The sequence below is a fragment of the Desarmillaria tabescens genome (genome assembly GCF_030435595.1).
Source record: "Desarmillaria tabescens strain CCBAS 213 chromosome Unknown EV420scaffold_4, whole genome shotgun sequence".
NCBI lineage: Eukaryota > Fungi > Basidiomycota > Agaricomycetes > Agaricales > Physalacriaceae > Desarmillaria > Desarmillaria tabescens.
Window position 1 is genome coordinate 1,311,130 of NW_026848303.1, and position 15,384 is coordinate 1,326,513.

At 48.8% G+C, this 15,384-nt stretch overlaps 5 protein-coding genes across 5 annotated transcripts; 3 read left to right on the top strand and 2 right to left on the bottom strand.

Annotated features, from left to right (window-relative positions):
• The first annotated feature begins 20 nt into the window (after positions 1-20).
• EV420DRAFT_1510728 (dynactin) lies at positions 21-4,810 on the top strand. Its single transcript, XM_060471526.1, has 18 exons — positions 21-333; positions 382-834; positions 882-1,278; positions 1,327-1,426; positions 1,473-1,564; positions 1,614-1,750; positions 1,813-1,924; positions 1,975-2,092; positions 2,145-2,340; positions 2,389-2,562; positions 2,617-2,816; positions 2,880-3,049; positions 3,103-3,202; positions 3,253-3,373; positions 3,428-3,656; positions 3,712-4,074; positions 4,125-4,201; positions 4,258-4,810. The coding sequence occupies exons 1-18, from the start codon at positions 76-78 to the stop codon at positions 4,699-4,701; spliced, it is 3,741 nt and encodes a 1,246-aa protein (XP_060337072.1). The 5' UTR covers positions 21-75; the 3' UTR covers positions 4,702-4,810.
• EV420DRAFT_1510732 (Enolase, C-terminal TIM barrel domain-containing protein) lies at positions 4,811-6,752 on the bottom strand. The gene is made up of 8 exons (XM_060471527.1): positions 6,658-6,752; positions 6,546-6,600; positions 6,394-6,489; positions 5,907-6,338; positions 5,427-5,848; positions 5,339-5,376; positions 5,113-5,286; positions 4,811-5,059 (listed from the first exon to the last, which is right to left on the bottom strand). The coding sequence occupies exons 1-8, from the start codon at positions 6,685-6,687 to the stop codon at positions 4,972-4,974; spliced, it is 1,335 nt and encodes a 444-aa protein (XP_060337073.1). The 5' UTR covers positions 6,688-6,752; the 3' UTR covers positions 4,811-4,971.
• Positions 6,753-7,495: 743 nt separating this feature from the next.
• EV420DRAFT_1301072 (mitochondrial ribosomal protein S15) lies at positions 7,496-8,480 on the bottom strand. Its single transcript, XM_060468392.1, has 3 exons — positions 8,428-8,480; positions 7,794-8,372; positions 7,496-7,745 (listed from the first exon to the last, which is right to left on the bottom strand). Exons 1-3 carry the CDS (start codon positions 8,450-8,452, stop codon positions 7,528-7,530), a joined length of 822 nt encoding a protein of 273 aa, XP_060337074.1. The 5' UTR covers positions 8,453-8,480; the 3' UTR covers positions 7,496-7,527.
• A 438-nt stretch (positions 8,481-8,918) lies between these two features.
• Positions 8,919-11,295, top strand: EV420DRAFT_1510737 (NUC091 domain-containing protein). Its single transcript, XM_060471528.1, has 7 exons — positions 8,919-9,196; positions 9,245-9,393; positions 9,444-9,600; positions 9,651-9,913; positions 9,962-10,913; positions 10,968-11,029; positions 11,084-11,295. Exons 1-7 carry the CDS (start codon positions 8,947-8,949, stop codon positions 11,198-11,200), a joined length of 1,950 nt encoding a protein of 649 aa, XP_060337075.1. The 5' UTR covers positions 8,919-8,946; the 3' UTR covers positions 11,201-11,295.
• Positions 11,296-11,338: 43 nt separating this feature from the next.
• Positions 11,339-14,611, top strand: EV420DRAFT_1510743 (carbamoyl-phosphate synthase L chain, ATP binding domain-containing protein). Its single transcript, XM_060471529.1, has 13 exons — positions 11,339-11,551; positions 11,606-11,660; positions 11,715-11,817; positions 11,872-11,919; positions 11,969-12,008; positions 12,130-12,247; positions 12,496-12,518; positions 12,571-12,926; positions 12,978-13,123; positions 13,173-13,248; positions 13,297-13,740; positions 13,793-14,197; positions 14,220-14,611. Exons 1-13 carry the CDS (start codon positions 11,368-11,370, stop codon positions 14,547-14,549), a joined length of 2,328 nt encoding a protein of 775 aa, XP_060337076.1. The 5' UTR covers positions 11,339-11,367; the 3' UTR covers positions 14,550-14,611.
• The last annotated feature ends 773 nt before the right edge of the window (positions 14,612-15,384 follow it).

A 15,384-nucleotide genomic window follows, 5' to 3' on the forward strand; every position in this document is an offset into this window, starting at 1 on the left:
AGCTAAGGTCACACCTGTGACACCCTTTCCTCTCGCGTCAACCACTGCCAATGTCTTTGGACGTTGTCCGACACGATGAGTGCAGTTAATCTTCCTATTGGGACCATCGTCGACGTCCCCGTCGGACGCGGGGTAATTCGATGGAATGGATCGTTAAGTGGGAAGCCAGGGAAGTTCTTCGGTATCGAATTGTACGAGCCCAATGGGAAGAATGATGGGACCTTCGAGGGCCAGGCGTACTTCAAATGTAGGATGAATTACGGCTTATTCGTGAGGCCTGTACAGATAAAAGGAACGCATGGTATGGAACAGCAGCCAGTAGCGGGACCAAGTGTGCGTAGCTGCCTCCTTGTATGCATTCTGGCTTGACGAACGTCGCAGCGACCGGCACCGATTGCAACTAGGCCGTCATTTGGCCACCAGCGAACTCCCAGTGTTGGAGTGCCTCGGTCAAATTCGGTACGGACGGCTTCACCAGCCTCGTCAGTGCGGTCAAATAGTCCAGTGAAACCTGTGGCAACGCCCGTTTCACGAACAAGTCGATTAGGACAGCCGTCACCGACGAAGAGGCAGCCTCCAACCACCCTGCAAGTCCGTAAGTCACTCAGTGTACGATCCAGCCCGCCGGAGACAGCAACTCCTTCAAGACCTTCAACAAAGACATTGCTACGGAATGGCCCATCACCTATACAGAAACAGACATCCCCGCCGAATGGCACAACAATTCCACGCGTCTCTTCTCCCCTTTCTCACTCTCCATCTCAACCAGCTACGCCTCCGTCACCTCAACTTTTGCATCATTCCGCGAGGGCGCCTTCTCCTTTGGTTCCACTTGTACGTTTAGTTCTCTACCGAAAGGTCTCCGATAACCTTCTTTGCAGCCACCACCTCCAGACGAGCAAGAACTGCATGAGCTGCGCGCCAAGGTACGCGTCTTGGAGGCCAAACGTGCTGATGACGCAAGGCATGTCCGTGAACTAGAAACGCGACTTTCTGAAGCAGAGTCATTTGTCGCTCTACGTCCCAAGCTCCAAGCAAAACTCAGTTCTCTTCAAACTGATCTCATAGCCACTAAACGCGAACTCGCCGATGCTCAACAGTTGGCGCAGTTGTCCGAGACGCGCCTTCTCGATGGTCAAGAGCTATTAGAGATGGCGATGTTGGATAAAGAAGTTGCTGAGGAAAGAGCGGAGATGGCAGAGGCAGAGCTGGAGGAACTCAAGGATCGGTTGTCTCTCGCTGAGGTAGAACTGGAAGTCTACAAGGAAGAGCACGCAGGTCTGTTTTTACGCCTTCGCGCTCCTTCCACTCTCTCATAAAGTGCAGATATCTCCATCGATGAAGAAAGCAGTAATGCCGGCAAAGATTCCGTGGCATATCTCCACCTTGAGAAGCAGAATGAACGACTTAAAGAAGCTTTAGTCAGGTACCCTTTATCGTACCCCTCAATCACTCGGTCTCATTTGCTTTAGGCTACGCGATATGACACAGGAAACAGAAATGGAACAAAGGAGGAAGATATCGGAGATGGAAAAGGACGTCGGGGGGATTGAAGATCTTCAGTGTGCGTACTTCGTTAAACCCACTTAGCTCCCTGATTCATGGTCCTCTAGCCCAGTACGACTCCGTCGTTATCAAATTATCTAATGCAGAAGTCCAGATCGAAGACCTCAAGCTACAACTTGACGATGCTTTGGGCGTAGAAGAGATGCTCGTTCAGCTGACAGAGCGCAATCTCATGCTTGGCGAGGTAGGTTGTTATTATTTTCAAGTCTAACTCCGACCGTTTACCAATTCTTTTGTTATTACAAGAAAATTGAAGAAATGCGGATTACGATCGAAGATCTCGAGGCATTAAAGGAACTTAGCGACGAGCTTGAAGAAAACCACGTTGAGACTGAGAAGGCCCTCCATGAAGACCTACGTATGTTTTTCGACCTCGTGAAGTTTCAAGTGTGCCTTACATTCTCGCAGAATCGAAGGACATGCAAATTCAAGAACACGTTCGAAAGGTCGAGGCCCTAGAGGAAGCTACTCTTGACTTAGAAGGTACCATTCTTCAATTCAGAGAACTCGTTCTCCAGCTTCAGACGTGAGTATCATACTTGAAATTTGCAACTGTATGCTGAGAATGCTTTGTATAGGGAGCTTGACGCTCTCCGGTTACAAACGCAGACTGCCCAAAGCGAGTCCGCCACAGCGGCATCCCAAACGGCTGCTATGATATCCTTGAACCTGAAGCTCCAATCCTCAGCTTCTAAGAACCAGGCTAGGAATATTGATCTGGAGCTGAAACAACTGGAAGCAAGAGAAAGCAGAGAATTACTGAGTATCGTCCAGGCAAGTATCTTGTTGGATATGTGTTACCTATCGCTGAGTTCATGACAGCCCTACTTGCCTCAATTGTATCTCGAGACAGATAGTGATGCAACTAGTTGTTATCTGTTCTTCCAGCGCCTAGCATACAAAGCAGACTTAATAAATACCGTCGTCGCTCAGGCGCATGGGTTACCTGAATCACTCAATGGACCAGGTTCCGATGTCCTCGTCGGTATCTGCGATGTGAGCAAGCGTCCGATAATTCCTCTGTGCAATACTGAAATTATGCGTTAACAGCTCCGTGGTCGAATTTCCGCTGTATCCATTCTCTGCAAGCGTTTTGCCGCTATATTGCGCAAATGCGACGTGGAAACCTTCTTGAACAAAGGCCGGATATATCCCGAGATTGCACCGATGGAAAAGCGGATTGACATGCATATCGATCTTTTGCGACGAGATGCGTTCCGGGAAATGGAATGTGCTAGTGATATTGAAAAGTCAGTTTTATTTCACTTTGTACATGAAGAAGAGATAGCTTATCTGTACATCTCTGACTTCAGGATCCAAGCACAATTTGATCATCTCGCCGACAAATATTTCGATGGCTTTGATTATGACTTGGGAGAGCGGGAGCAAGGATATGTTACGGCTTTTGATCTTGACCTTGATATCTTTGCTGCTGCCATTGGTCTTACGAAAACATCTGTAGAAGCCATTCTCAAGGATGAAGGTCAACTAGGCATTTCTGATTCAACTGTTGCCACTTACATGCCTTTTGGACAGATGCTATTCTGGATATGGGTGGTTTGAATATCGATACCGATCTATTTGAGCCATTGCAGAAGCTCTTAGATCAGTGCAAGAGCGCTAAGAGCCTGTCTAGGTATCTGAAACTTTCTGTTGCCTATGAAGTTTTCAACTTATCTTTTCCAGGAAATTGACCAAGCGGACGGAGGAGTTAGTTAAAGAATCTGCACATCTTAAGTCGCACGTCGTGCCCCATATGCAATCTCTAAGCAATGCTGTACAAGAGCCTGTCAATTTCGCAATCACTGTAAGTTTCAATTCCTTTTATCACCAACCGCATCATCTAATCTGTCCTCTTCAGTTGGCGAAACAGATAATGCCCCATCTGAGTGATGTGAGAAGTGCGAAGACACCCTTCCAGCTTAACACGATTCTCGGTTATGTTAAGCAGGCGACTACCACGACTGTGGGTATGGATGCGAAGATAGATGCTTCTTTCTGGGAGCCTATCGGAGCTTCTCTCAACCAGCTCGTACAAGAGGGTGGGAAGCTCCTACCACTAATTATGGAAACCGAAAATGTTGCAAAGTGTGAGTAATGCGCTTTTCTCTATGTTAATGCATCTTGAATCCTTCCATTTTCCAGCATCGAGCATAGCACCATGGGTGACTCGGGTTGACGAGATAAAGGCCACTTTAGCAGTCAATATCGAAGCGGAGAGGAAAGTCGCGCAACTGAACGACGAGATTCAAGGGCTTGTCCGGAGCTTGAAGACCAAGGACCAAAATATCCAAGAGTCAGGTGTCAAGATCGAGCTCATGCAACGACGAATAGAGGCGGTCAAGAAACAGGCAGATACGATCGCTGATCTTGAAGGCGAGCTGGCCAAGGCTCATAAGCAAGAGCGCGCCTATGAAGAAGCTATGGAGCAACTCCAAGCCGACTTGGATGCCCTAGAGCAAGACAACGCCAAGCTGAAGACCATGACAGCTGGTCATGACCGTCAAGGTACTCTCTATTCCTTCTTTTATCAAAGAAATATGATTCACTTCCCATAGTCCTGGGAGTCCAACCGGTGGAAGCTGAACCTATGGCCGTCGAAGGAAGCCTGGAGACGTCCTATTTGTTGGAGCAGGTAAGGCGGCCGTCTCTCCTTAAAAATAAAACAGACCAATACAAATTTTCGCCTAGATCGAGGCTCTTCGAGGAACGGTCCGATTCCTCAGGACGGAGAACTCTTATCTCAAGGGACAGGACCTGCTACGCGAGATCGAGACGCTCCCGCCGCTCCCGGAACCATTTGTGCGCTCGCCAACGCCACCCCTCGACCCATCCGGATTCTCTGATACGGACGATTCAGACTCGGACCGGTCTCCTTCACCTCCAACGCTACGCTCTCTCACGACGGAGACGAAATTGTTGTATCGAGATGTGATCAAGTTCTCGACCTCGCCTCGCGTGGTAGACCTGTCCGCCATCAATGCGCTGCGCGCGGAAACCAAGAGCGGTAAAGTATGGCTCCCCAAGAAGAAAACACCTGCTCACCAGGTGCTGGAGCGTAAGTTAGAGGCGGAGCGCTTGAGTAGACGTATGATGGGTCTTCTGGATAGGGCCAGTGCCGTATCAGGATTATGACAGCCTCCAAGTTATGCTCATGATACCCTCGCATATGATACATACCACACTCGTTACTGGATCTATTGTCATGATATGCATATTGGATAACTTAGACTCACTCTAAACAAGTCAGGGACGACGTTAGACACGTACCTCCAAAGAATGCCGACCCTTCTGTCAAAAGCGTACATGGGCATTTAGCTTGTCGTATTTTCATGATACATGATGCGTGAGAGATGAGCAATGTCTATTTGTTACAACTATCTTCTTCTTTTGAGTACTTCCTCTTTATTTCTTGAGCAGAGCGGGGGCGGTGTGACCAGCAGACAGACCCTTGTCACCCGCATAGGTGGCACCAGAAGACAAGATCTCCTCCCTTGAGAGTTGCATTAGTAAAAGTATGGGAAAAGAGCCTCAGGCCAAACATACTCAATGCGAAGAAGCGCGTTGTACTTGGCAACGCGTTCGCTACGAGCAGGAGCACCAGTCTTGATCTGGCCGACACCCAGGGCAACGGCGAGATCCGCGATAACAGTGTTCTCGGTCTCACCACTGCGGTGAGAGATCATAACACCCCAACCATCAGATTGCGAAAGCTGAGCACTAAAACACGTTTCAACCAACGTGCGCATTGAATTGAGAGAAGGGTACAAACGCTTGAATTGACTCCGAGATGGTACCAATTTGGTTGACCTGTCAACACAATGAACAAAGTATATCAACAGAAATGGCTACTGAAATACCTTCAAGAGGAGACCGTTGCAAGCCTTTTTCTCGATGGCGGTCTTGATTCGCAGGGGGTTGGTCACCGTCAAATCATCACCGACGATCTGGATACCGCTGTTGGCAGTGAAGTGTGTCCAAGCTTCCCAGTCATCCTGGTCGAAGGGGTCTTCGATCGAGACAATGGGGTACTTCTTGACGTATCCCAAGTACAAGTCAGCAAGCTCAACACCGGAAATCCACTTGCTGGGATCCGAGTTGGGGTTCTTGAAGTCAAGATCGTACTTGCCCTCCTTGTAAAACTCGGACGACGCAACATCTAGGGCGATTTTGATCTTACCCTCGTATCCGGCCTTCTTGATGGCCTCTGAAAGGAGCTCAAGAGACTCCTCGGCACCAGAAACGTTGGGAGCAAAACCACCCTCGTCACCAACGTTGACGGCTTGATGAAGGCGCGCACGTAAGTGCTGAGTGATAACTCCAATTTGATGGTGACATACCGTCAATACCGTACTTGGCGCTGATGACTTTCTTCAATGTGTGGTAAGTCTCCGTGCCGATCTTCATGGCCTCGGTAAACGAGGTGGCGCCAGTTGGCATCAACATGAACTCCTGGAAAGCGAGCTTGTTTCCGGCGTGGGAACCACCATTGATAACATTGAATGCGGGGCACGGGAGGACGAATGGAGGCTTAACGCCGGCGAGATCAGCAAGATGCTGGTAGAGAGGAACGCCCTTCTCCGCGGCAGCAGCCTCAGCGACAGCAATGGAAACACCAAGGATGGCATTTGCACCGAGCTTGCCCTTGTTGGGGGTACCGTCGAGCTTGATGAGGAAATCGTCGATGTCCTTCTGAGAGGTGACCGGAAGGCCGGACTTGATGAGCTCGGGGGCGATGGTGTCGTTAACATTGGCAACAGCCTTGGAGACACCTGAACACATGTGTAAGAGATATGGAAGAGGTAAGGAAGAAAAGAGAGCACATACCCTTTCCGACATAGTTGCTCTTGTCGCCATCACGAAGCTCTACGGCCTCATGAATACCAGTGGACGCACCAGAGGGCACTGCAGCACGGAAGCGGCCTACAAAGAAGTTAGATGAGCCAGAAAACCGCACATATATGCAATGAATACGGCACCCTTGGCGGTATAGAGGTCGACCTCAACGGTAGGGTTGCCTCGGGAGTCAAAGATCTACGCGACGGACGATGTTACCTGATAGAGTAGAATGATATATATATGTAGCCTTACCTGGCGAGCGTGGATTTTAGTGATGGACATGATGAGAGATGGTGGTGGTTCAGGAGCAAGAGCAGGTCATCGATTTGACCGCCTTAATGAAGTCATCCGGTATTTCCCACGCATTACTGATGGCTCGACTCCAGCATTCGACAGGCGTTCTGGATTGCTTCGCGACTAGGCCTGCGTGTGCTCATTCCCAAGGGCCATTGAGGCACAGAGTAGACTACATATTATGTTGCTCAGAGTTCGGTAATTGTCCAGCGCTCAGTGCAGCGCGACACGGAGCACCGTCAGTCCCCAGCGTTCCGAGGAAGTGTAATGATCAGATACGGGCATCTACGGAATGTTGACGTCTTGGAGAAATGCAAGGATTATCTCTAAGGTCCTTCTCCTGATTTCTTTTCTCCGATGATAACCGGGACCCCTCTGGACCAATGATTGAGCTTATGGAAACATAGAGAAATTTTTACCTAGTCTCAGGCCTCAGGCCTCAGTGCCTGCCCTGTCGTGAGTTGTATCGAGGCTAGAAGGGTACGGGGTCGGGGATTGCTTACCAGAAAGTGCGTTGTAATCGTATAGCGAGACTCCTTTACCCTTCCCATGGCGATTGCTCCATCTGGAGCTAGAAACCGAGCCATTGAAATGAAAGATTGTAGGCCGAGGCTGACTGGTCCAAAAGTATCTATGCCTTCCAGATCCCGTCGTGTTTCGCGTGGTACTCGATATCAAGAACGCGCAGATATATCCTGAACATCCTCCACAGTCTGCCTTGACGATTTCTGTAGTGAGCTGGAAAAATGAGACCCGTAAATGGCTTGGATGCAACACCCGTTCAAAAGTTGTATATGGAATGAAAATTGAATTAGAAATGCGGTCGAATTAAACCATCAGTTCACCTTCTACACTCTCTGGCTCCAACCCCAGCCGTTCCAGTACAATATCATAGCGCACACGATCCGTCCGTTTAAGGTACTTCAACGTTCTTGCCCTCTGGTAAACCAACATCTTCAGGGCACGTTTCCCAGCTACATCTTTCTTGTGCCGCGGACTTGCCAGGTGTTTCCACATATTTCGGATTCGGTATGTCAAAATGGCAGCTACACAAGAATGGTCAGAGAATGAAAAACTTTGCATAAAGCACGTACCTTGAACTTCGGTGCGACCAGGATCCCAAGGATTTTCAGGTGTCGAGAATTCGATGATAATCCTCCGCTTGTTCTCATAGGCAATACCAGCAGCATTGGCATTACGCAGGTCCACAACTTTCGCGAACATATTCGTCTTCCTCAACTCCTTCTCAACTCCCACGTTCAGACTTGACAGAATCCCTGGGGCGTGGGTGATGCCCATAGCATCACGTTCCGAAGATTTTGACGGAAGCTCGTCGAACAGAAGGCGCGCTTCCTTGTCTGTCACACCATACGCCAACTTCTGTGGCATATCTACTGTCCCGACAGGATGGGTTGTTTTATCGTAGACCGGGGGCGATGCAAGCTCATCTTCGTCTAACAAGACTTTTGCCAAGGCGCAGTTGATCCACTTCTCTTCCTGGCCTGGCCGGTAGCCTAAGATGGGACTCGGTCGGTTGGCAATTTCCCGCTCTCGTTTCTCGACCTTCTTTACGTTTCTGGCTTTTTTCGTGAGTTTCTGCTTGGCGAAGAGGACTGAGGATGTATGGATGAAGGAGCTACTTGAGGAACTGGTCGACGCGCCAGCCCGGGAGACTAAAGCACAGTAATTGTCAGACAATAAGAATGAAAGTAGATAAACCGAAGTGACCTTGTGCCAGACACGCCCTGAACATGACTTCCCTCGTCGACGAGATATTTTTTGAGCAAGGCTGAAGTCGGAAACGGAAGTCCTGCAGTCACGCGACTGTGGGAATGCTCCGGTGAGCATATATAAGGCCCAATTTTACTCTTTTGCTTTTCTTCCAAGGGATCATGCCACGCTGCTCGATGTAGTGCGCTCGACCGTCAATGCAGTGCCAGAGACTTGTTTTTCAGCTCGTCCTGTAGTCCCAAGATCAACCCAGTCTAGGAAGTGTCGTTTTGACGCATGAAGGAAACGGCATGTCGATTTTTTCCTGGTACACGCATTTTTTTCTCGTTCTGTCGTAGCTTTGTACAGTTGTATTCTTGCCAATAAAATATAATTTTATACCAACTTGATCAGTGCCTTTGTCCGATACAACAATCCTTGTCAATATCGCGAGCGGTGAGCAAGGTATTTCAAACCGTGGGAATATATCTACTTTTTTTTTACTCCCGTATAACCCATACCTCGACGGTCACCGCCATGGCACCCACAAAAAAGGCAGGGCCAGTGCCCAAGACAAGATCTTCTTCTTCGTCCTCAAAGGTCACCCTAGCCAAAGTCAAAGGCGAAAACTTCTATCGAAATGCGAAACAAGTTGCCCGACTAAAGATGCTCAACGGCGGCAAGCCTGTACGAGACAAGGACGGAAAGATCATCCAAGCCGCTGCGTTTCAGAAGGGTGAAGACGAGACAAAACCAGGAAGGGTGCAGCCCGACAGGCGGTGGTTTGGTGTGTGAAGAACCATTTCCTTGTATATTCCACTCATCATTCTAACAGGAAATACACGGGTTATATCGCAAACTGCCCTTGACCACTTCCGTACAAGTCTCTCATCCAAGAAAGATGATCCCTACTCTGTCTTGTTGCGGCGGAATAAGCTTCCTATGGCGCTGTTGGACGATGCCGCCAATCCCAATTTGCGGAAAGTATGTGTACCAAAGTTTACCCACATACTGCCGCTTATACACACTCCAAGAGGCCGCATATAGTGGAAACCGAACCATTCAAGGAGACCTTTGGACCAAAAGCACAGAGGAAGCGACCGAGGATCGATGCTGGAAACTTTGAAGAGCTCAGTAAGATTGGTGCCGCGGCCGTGGACGAAGCTGCAGCGGGAAGCGAAACTGTTATAGGTGTGGAACGTCCTCCATGCATTTTTATCTTTCTTATTTCCTTGTTTCAGAACCGCTGGCATCCTCTATTACTGAGGTGCAAACACATGCCGACTACAATGAACCTATCTACGCAAAAGGAACCTCACGACGAATATATGGAGAACTCTACAAGGTTATCGATTCTTCAGATGTCATTCTACATATCCTCGACGCTCGGGACCCGCTGGGTACATTATGCGAATCTGTGCTAGAATTTATCAAGAAGGAGAAAGCCCATAAACAAGTCGTTTTGATCATAAACAAGTGCGATTTGGTACCCAATTGGGTCACAGTACGTGCATTTGCATTTTTTCTCTCTATCCGTCTCATCCGGTTTTAGGCTCGGTATATCCAGCACCTCACTCCCCGATATCCTACCATCGCCTTTCATGCCTCCCCTAACCACTCCTTTGGCAAAGGCTCCCTCATTCAACTTCTGCGTCAATTCTCCCAACTGCATTCTGACAAGAAACAAATTTCTGTCGGCTTCGTCGGCTACCCGAACGTAGGCAAAAGCAGTGTCATCAACACCCTCAAAAGCGGCAAAGTATGCAAGGTTGCACCTGTTCCGGGCGAAACCAAGGTCTGGCAATACATTACGCTTACACGGAGGATTTACTTGATCGATTGTCCTGGGATCGTGCCAACGTCTGCGCATGACAGCCAGACGTCTACCGTTTTGAAGGGTGTTGTGCGTGTGGAGGCTTTGGCCACCCCGTCGGAGCATATCCCGGCTTTGATGGAGCGAGTGAAGCCTTTGTATCTCTCCAGGACGTACGGTGTCCCCCTCCCTAACGAGGACGACCCGACGCAAGCCTGGGAGCCAGAAGTTTTCCTAGATAAACTAGCGCGTATGAAGGGACGACTCCTGAAGCAGGGAGAGCCTGATGTGGATTCTGTTGCCAAAATCGTTCTGAGTGACTGGGTGCGGGGAAGGATACCGTTCTTTGTTCCTCCTCCTGAACGCTCGGAGGAGCTGAACAAGGCCGAAGCGAAGAAGAGGAAGGGCAAGGGCAAGGCCGTGGAGGCTGAGGCTGAGGATACTGTTGTTCCAGGGGTGAAGCAGAATCTGGGATCGATTATGCAAAAGAATTCATTCTTGGCGGAGGACGTCAGGGCTCTTGAGCCAGAAGATGCAGCCCAGGATGATGTGGAAGTTCAAGTAGACAGCAGTGAAGATGCAGAGGAAGAACAGAAGGACGAAGCTGAAGAAGAGGAAGAAGAAGATCTTACCTGGGATGACGTGTTTGAAGGTATCAAGGAGTCTCCAGAGGAACAAGTGGAACCTGAAGGTGAAGTTTTCTGTTCGACTTCTTTGCTGCATGCTAATGCTATATCAATTTCAGCTTCTGTAGAAAATAAAGAGCCTCCTGCACCCAAGAAAGAGGCCCGCATGAAAACAAACAAAGTATGTGTACCGTTCCATGTTGCTTTCAATACTTATGTTTTGTCTTTCAAATAGCACAAGGCCACGAATTTCTACTCAAACGCGAATGTCAAAAATAAAAACCGTGAAAAGGCCGCACTGCTTAGGTCATTGCCTGTTGGCAAAAAGGCATCTGGCCATCGTCGTAGATGAGATGAATCAGACCACGTTTCTAGTGTATATCCGCTATAGATCTATATCTAGACTAGCCGTTTACAAGGTATCATAATTCTACCTGTCTGCCCCGCAACACGTGAGGTCTAATAATGATCGAACCCCGCAATCCGGAGCTTGGCAGTGAACCACGACAACGACGCGCTATGCTTCAATCCAACCGTTCCCTAGCGTCGCGATGTGTAAAGACACGAACTATCAACAGAATTGCCGTTTCCAGATTCCACAAAGCTACCTCCAGACCTGTGTCGTCAACAGGCCATGGTCGACAAGCACCGTCGGCCCCTCTACCCAACAGGATAGCATCTTCCAGACATAGTTTTGCAACAGGTCTGCTCCAATCTATGCTGTAACCATAGTCGTGTTGCTCACCGGACCTCCCAGCAGTCATCTCTGCTTCACGGAAACCTCATTTTGATAAGATTCTGGTTGCGAACAGGTGTGACGATCGATTTCTGATGGAGGGAGGGCTCGACTCATCTCTTGATATCAGAGGTGAAATAGTATGTCGTGTAATTCGTACGGCAAAGAAGCTCGGAATCAAGACCGTTGCGGTCTACAGCGATGCGGACAAGGACTCTTTGCATGTACAGATGGTGTGTTTCCGTCATGTCTCTGCTTCCTGACGCGTGTTTCAAGCCACCTTGCAGGCCGATGAAGCTTATTGTATAGGTCCAGCTCCCTCCGCGGAAAGCTATGTGCGCTGTGAAATTGATCACAACTTCTTGTTCTCATGTCTGCCCGCAGCTGCGAATGGACAAGATTATTGATATATGTCATCGCAGCGGTGCTCAGGTATCAATCTTAACGTCGTATCCGGTTACCGTTTTCTCAACTTTGCCCTTCTTTGAGTAGGCCGTTCATCCCGGGTGAATAAGATGACCTGGGTATGGATCATGAGCTAACAGGCCATTGTAGATATGGCTTTCTAAGCGAAAATGCAACCTTTGCTGAACGCTTGGATCAAGAAGGGATTGTTTTCATCGGACCTCCCTCTAGTGCTATTGTTAGTATGGGCTCGAAAAGGTTCGTCTTTCACAATGGACGTCTATGGCTGGGCCTTTCGGGGACGAAAAAGCAATCAGAAAGTTGCATGTCTTTGCTGCTTCCCAGGGGACTACCCACTTGGCACAGTTTACTTGCCGTTGAAATCTTCTTCATTAAGGGCGTAATCTAAGCGAAGAAATGCCATCTTCATGATTGTCTTTTTCGTCCACCTTCCGGTTCGGGTGTAGACTTCACAAGGTCATATTCACTCATCGTTATTCATTTAGTGAATCAAAGCATATCATGACCGGTATGCGGACCACTCTTTACGGTACCAAACCTAGTCTTAAGCTTTGGTTCAGCTGCGGGGGTGCCTTGTGTGCCTGGATATCATGGAAAGAACCAAGATCCCGAGTTTCTGTATGAACAGGCGAAACATATTGGATTCCCAGTACTTATCAAGGCAATTCACGGCGGCGGTGGCAAGGGCATGCGCACCGTAGCCACCCCCTCTGCTGAGGCGTTCTACGAAGCCCTTTCTTCTGCGAAGAGAGAATCCTTGAAGGCTTTTGGAAATGACGTGGTACTCATAGAAAAGTATATCGAGAGACCACGGCATGTAGAAGTTCAAGTTTTTGCTGATACACATGGAGGTGCCGTCAGTCTTTGGGAACGAGATTGCTCTGTACAACGGAGAAATCAGAAGATCATCGAGGAGGTGATTATGTTTGATTCATTACACATATCTTGTACTTAACCACATTTACAGGCACCAGCGCCTGGCTTGTCTCCAGAGTTACGTGCGGATCTTGGTGAGAAGGCAGTGGCAGCTGCACGCGCTGTTCACTATGTCGGGGCCGGAACTGTCGAGTTTATCTTTGACAATGACACACTGGATTTTTATTTTATGGAAATGTGGGGTACATGTCTATCGATTTTGAAAGTCTTCTTACGTCCCCTACAGGAATACTCGTCTTCAGGTCGAACACCCTGTAACAGAAATGGTAACTGGACTCGATTTGGTTGAATGGCAACTTGAGGTAGGCCACGTTTTCTTCTTTCCGTGATCGTTGACGCACCCGGGACAGATTGCTGCAGGGAATCCCCTTCCTCTAGACCAATCTTCAATTCCACTCGTTGGTCATGCATTTGAAGCCCGAATATATGCAGAGAATCCACGCAATCAATTTCTTCCGGATTCTGGGCCTCTGCTCTACCTTTCTACTCCAACGCCTACGCATGTTTTCGCCGATTCTTATGCGCCACATTCGGAATTCAGTCCCGTTAACATAACTCCGTCGCTTCGACTGGAGCAAGGCTTTGCTCAGGGATCACAGATTGGCGTGTTTTATGATCCTATGATTGCTAAGCTTATCAGTCACGGTAGGGACCGTACCGAAGCTCTACGGATTCTACGGAAGGCTTTGGACGAATATCATGTTGTTGGAGTGTCAACAAACGTAGAGTTTCTGAGAACCCTTGCCGGAAATCAAGCCTTCATAGACCAAGAATTAGAAACAGGGTTCATTCCGGTATAGTTTTTCACCATAAATATGGAGTTGGATTTAACTCCATTTTATCCAGAGACATTTCAATGAACTCTTCCCGCCAATCGCAGAACCTTCCGCAGAAACACTAGCGTTGGCAGCCCTTTATGTCGTTCTTCGTGACCATCCCATTGCAAATGGTCCTTCGGATCCGACACCATGGACTACTTTGTCCTCTCGTCGTTTCGGCGGAGATACATACGAGCGGCTCATCACTCTACAAGATGATTCTGGAAAGAGCCAACCTGTAGGCGTTTCGGTGAAATCAACGACGCCAGGGCGTTTCGACGTACTCCTCCGCACTGGCTCCGCTTCTGGCACCGAATTTTTGTCTGTGCCTGCTCAGCTACTTTCTCCAACAAAGCTCTCTGCGACTTTAAATTCGACTAATTGTAAAACCACCGTTGTTTCCCAACCGCCGCCGGGGGGCAGTACCGGCTTCGTCTTCTCATAACACTATGGAGCGCTTGCATGTCTTCAGTGGCGGCTCGAAGACGACCCTTGTATTGCCGTCGCCTAAATGGCTTCTTGACCTTGGGGGTGACGTGCTCGCTGCAACCAAGGGAGCATTGAAGGCCCCCATGCCTAGTTTGGTTGTTGAAATTAAAGTCAAAGTCGGCGATCGCGTTGAGAAGGGACAGGCCGTTATGATTTTGGAAAGCATGAAGACGGAAACGGTGATGAGGACTGATGTTGCTGGTATCGTCAAGATGGTGAGTTGTAAGAATGGAGAAATGGTTGAAGAGGGCAGGGAATTGGTAGATGTTGAAGCAGAGACGGTAACAGTTGCATAGCTACTTTAGCAGAATTATCTGTATCTTTCTGTTAAGGATGAAATTATTTCCGTTGAGATTCCTAACGACTAAAGAAGAAGACGACGCGTGTCAAGGGATTTCGGCAAGGTCTAACGGAAACTGGACGCGGAATGGATGCCGGTCGGGCCGCGGTTGATGTCGGCACCCTTCCGACGACACGCGACTCGTTCGCATCCTTTCAAATCCCGACTTCCTTCGCCTAGTACTTACCGACTAAGCAGCCTGTAGCGTACGACATTTTCAAGGTGCTCTCGTCTTCCCTTAAATGTTGTGTAAATTGGGATTCACCGATGTTTCACTACCTTCAGCCCTGCCAGCGTGGCATTTCAAGTTCGCCGTTCTCCTGGCTGCGGAATCCAGATGCTGGGGGCCCCATTGATTTTTCGGCCCATCGTGCACTCTCACATCGCGGGTCTATGCCCTGATGCACATACGCTGCCTTAGTAAAAATGTTGGCGGAACTCTGCGACGCTAGTTGTACTGTTAAGTGATCCAATCACTTCGGGACGATGCCGATAACCGTTGCTTACTTTTCTCCATAGCCTTCGGACTACTCACTGTGTGATCTGCCTTCTGGTGTCTTCGGGAAGACTCATTTCATAGTGAATGTGTCGTTTTTTTAAAAGGCTCTAAACTAGGTCTAAAGAACTGCTAGCCTGATCCGATGAACTCGACAGGAAAGGACTTGGTCTTCAGCCTGGACGTCTGTCCACACCTAACGCTGGATTATCGAGAGCGCTACAACCTACCGACAACCTAACACATCCTAACATTGTTACGAATGTATACGGATGATGATCTACGACCGACCAAG

Coding starts and splice junctions, on each gene's coding strand:
- EV420DRAFT_1510728 (XM_060471526.1), top strand. CDS start 76: ATGAGTGCAGTTAATCTTCCTATTGGGACCATCGTCGACGTCCCCGTC. Junction 1,279..1,326: donor CTACAAGGAAGAGCACGCAG/GTCTGTTTTTAC, acceptor CATAAAGTGCAG/ATATCTCCATCGATGAAGAA. Junction 3,203..3,252: donor AGCGCTAAGAGCCTGTCTAG/GTATCTGAAACT, acceptor TATCTTTTCCAG/GAAATTGACCAAGCGGACGG.
- EV420DRAFT_1510732 (XM_060471527.1), bottom strand. CDS start 6,687: ATGTCCATCACTAAAATCCACGCTCGCCAG. Junction 5,849..5,906: donor CGCCAAGTACGGTATTGACG/GTATGTCACCAT, acceptor GCCTTCATCAAG/CCGTCAACGTTGGTGACGAG. Junction 5,377..5,426: donor GCAACGGTCTCCTCTTGAAG/GTATTTCAGTAG, acceptor TTGTGTTGACAG/GTCAACCAAATTGGTACCAT.
- EV420DRAFT_1301072 (XM_060468392.1), bottom strand. CDS start 8,452: ATGTTCAGGGCGTGTCTGGCACAAG. Junction 8,373..8,427: donor CAGGGCGTGTCTGGCACAAG/GTCACTTCGGTT, acceptor ACTGTGCTTTAG/TCTCCCGGGCTGGCGCGTCG. Junction 7,746..7,793: donor TGGTCGCACCGAAGTTCAAG/GTACGTGCTTTA, acceptor ATTCTTGTGTAG/CTGCCATTTTGACATACCGA.
- EV420DRAFT_1510737 (XM_060471528.1), top strand. CDS start 8,947: ATGGCACCCACAAAAAAGGCAGGGCCAGTGCCCAAGACAAGATCTTCT. Junction 9,197..9,244: donor GCCCGACAGGCGGTGGTTTG/GTGTGTGAAGAA, acceptor TCATTCTAACAG/GAAATACACGGGTTATATCG. Junction 9,601..9,650: donor GGGAAGCGAAACTGTTATAG/GTGTGGAACGTC, acceptor TCCTTGTTTCAG/AACCGCTGGCATCCTCTATT.
- EV420DRAFT_1510743 (XM_060471529.1), top strand. CDS start 11,368: ATGCTTCAATCCAACCGTTCCCTAGCGTCGCGATGTGTAAAGACACGA. Junction 11,818..11,871: donor ACTCTTTGCATGTACAGATG/GTGTGTTTCCGT, acceptor GCCACCTTGCAG/GCCGATGAAGCTTATTGTAT. Junction 12,009..12,129: donor TGATATATGTCATCGCAGCG/GTGCTCAGGTAT, acceptor ATGAGCTAACAG/GCCATTGTAGATATGGCTTT.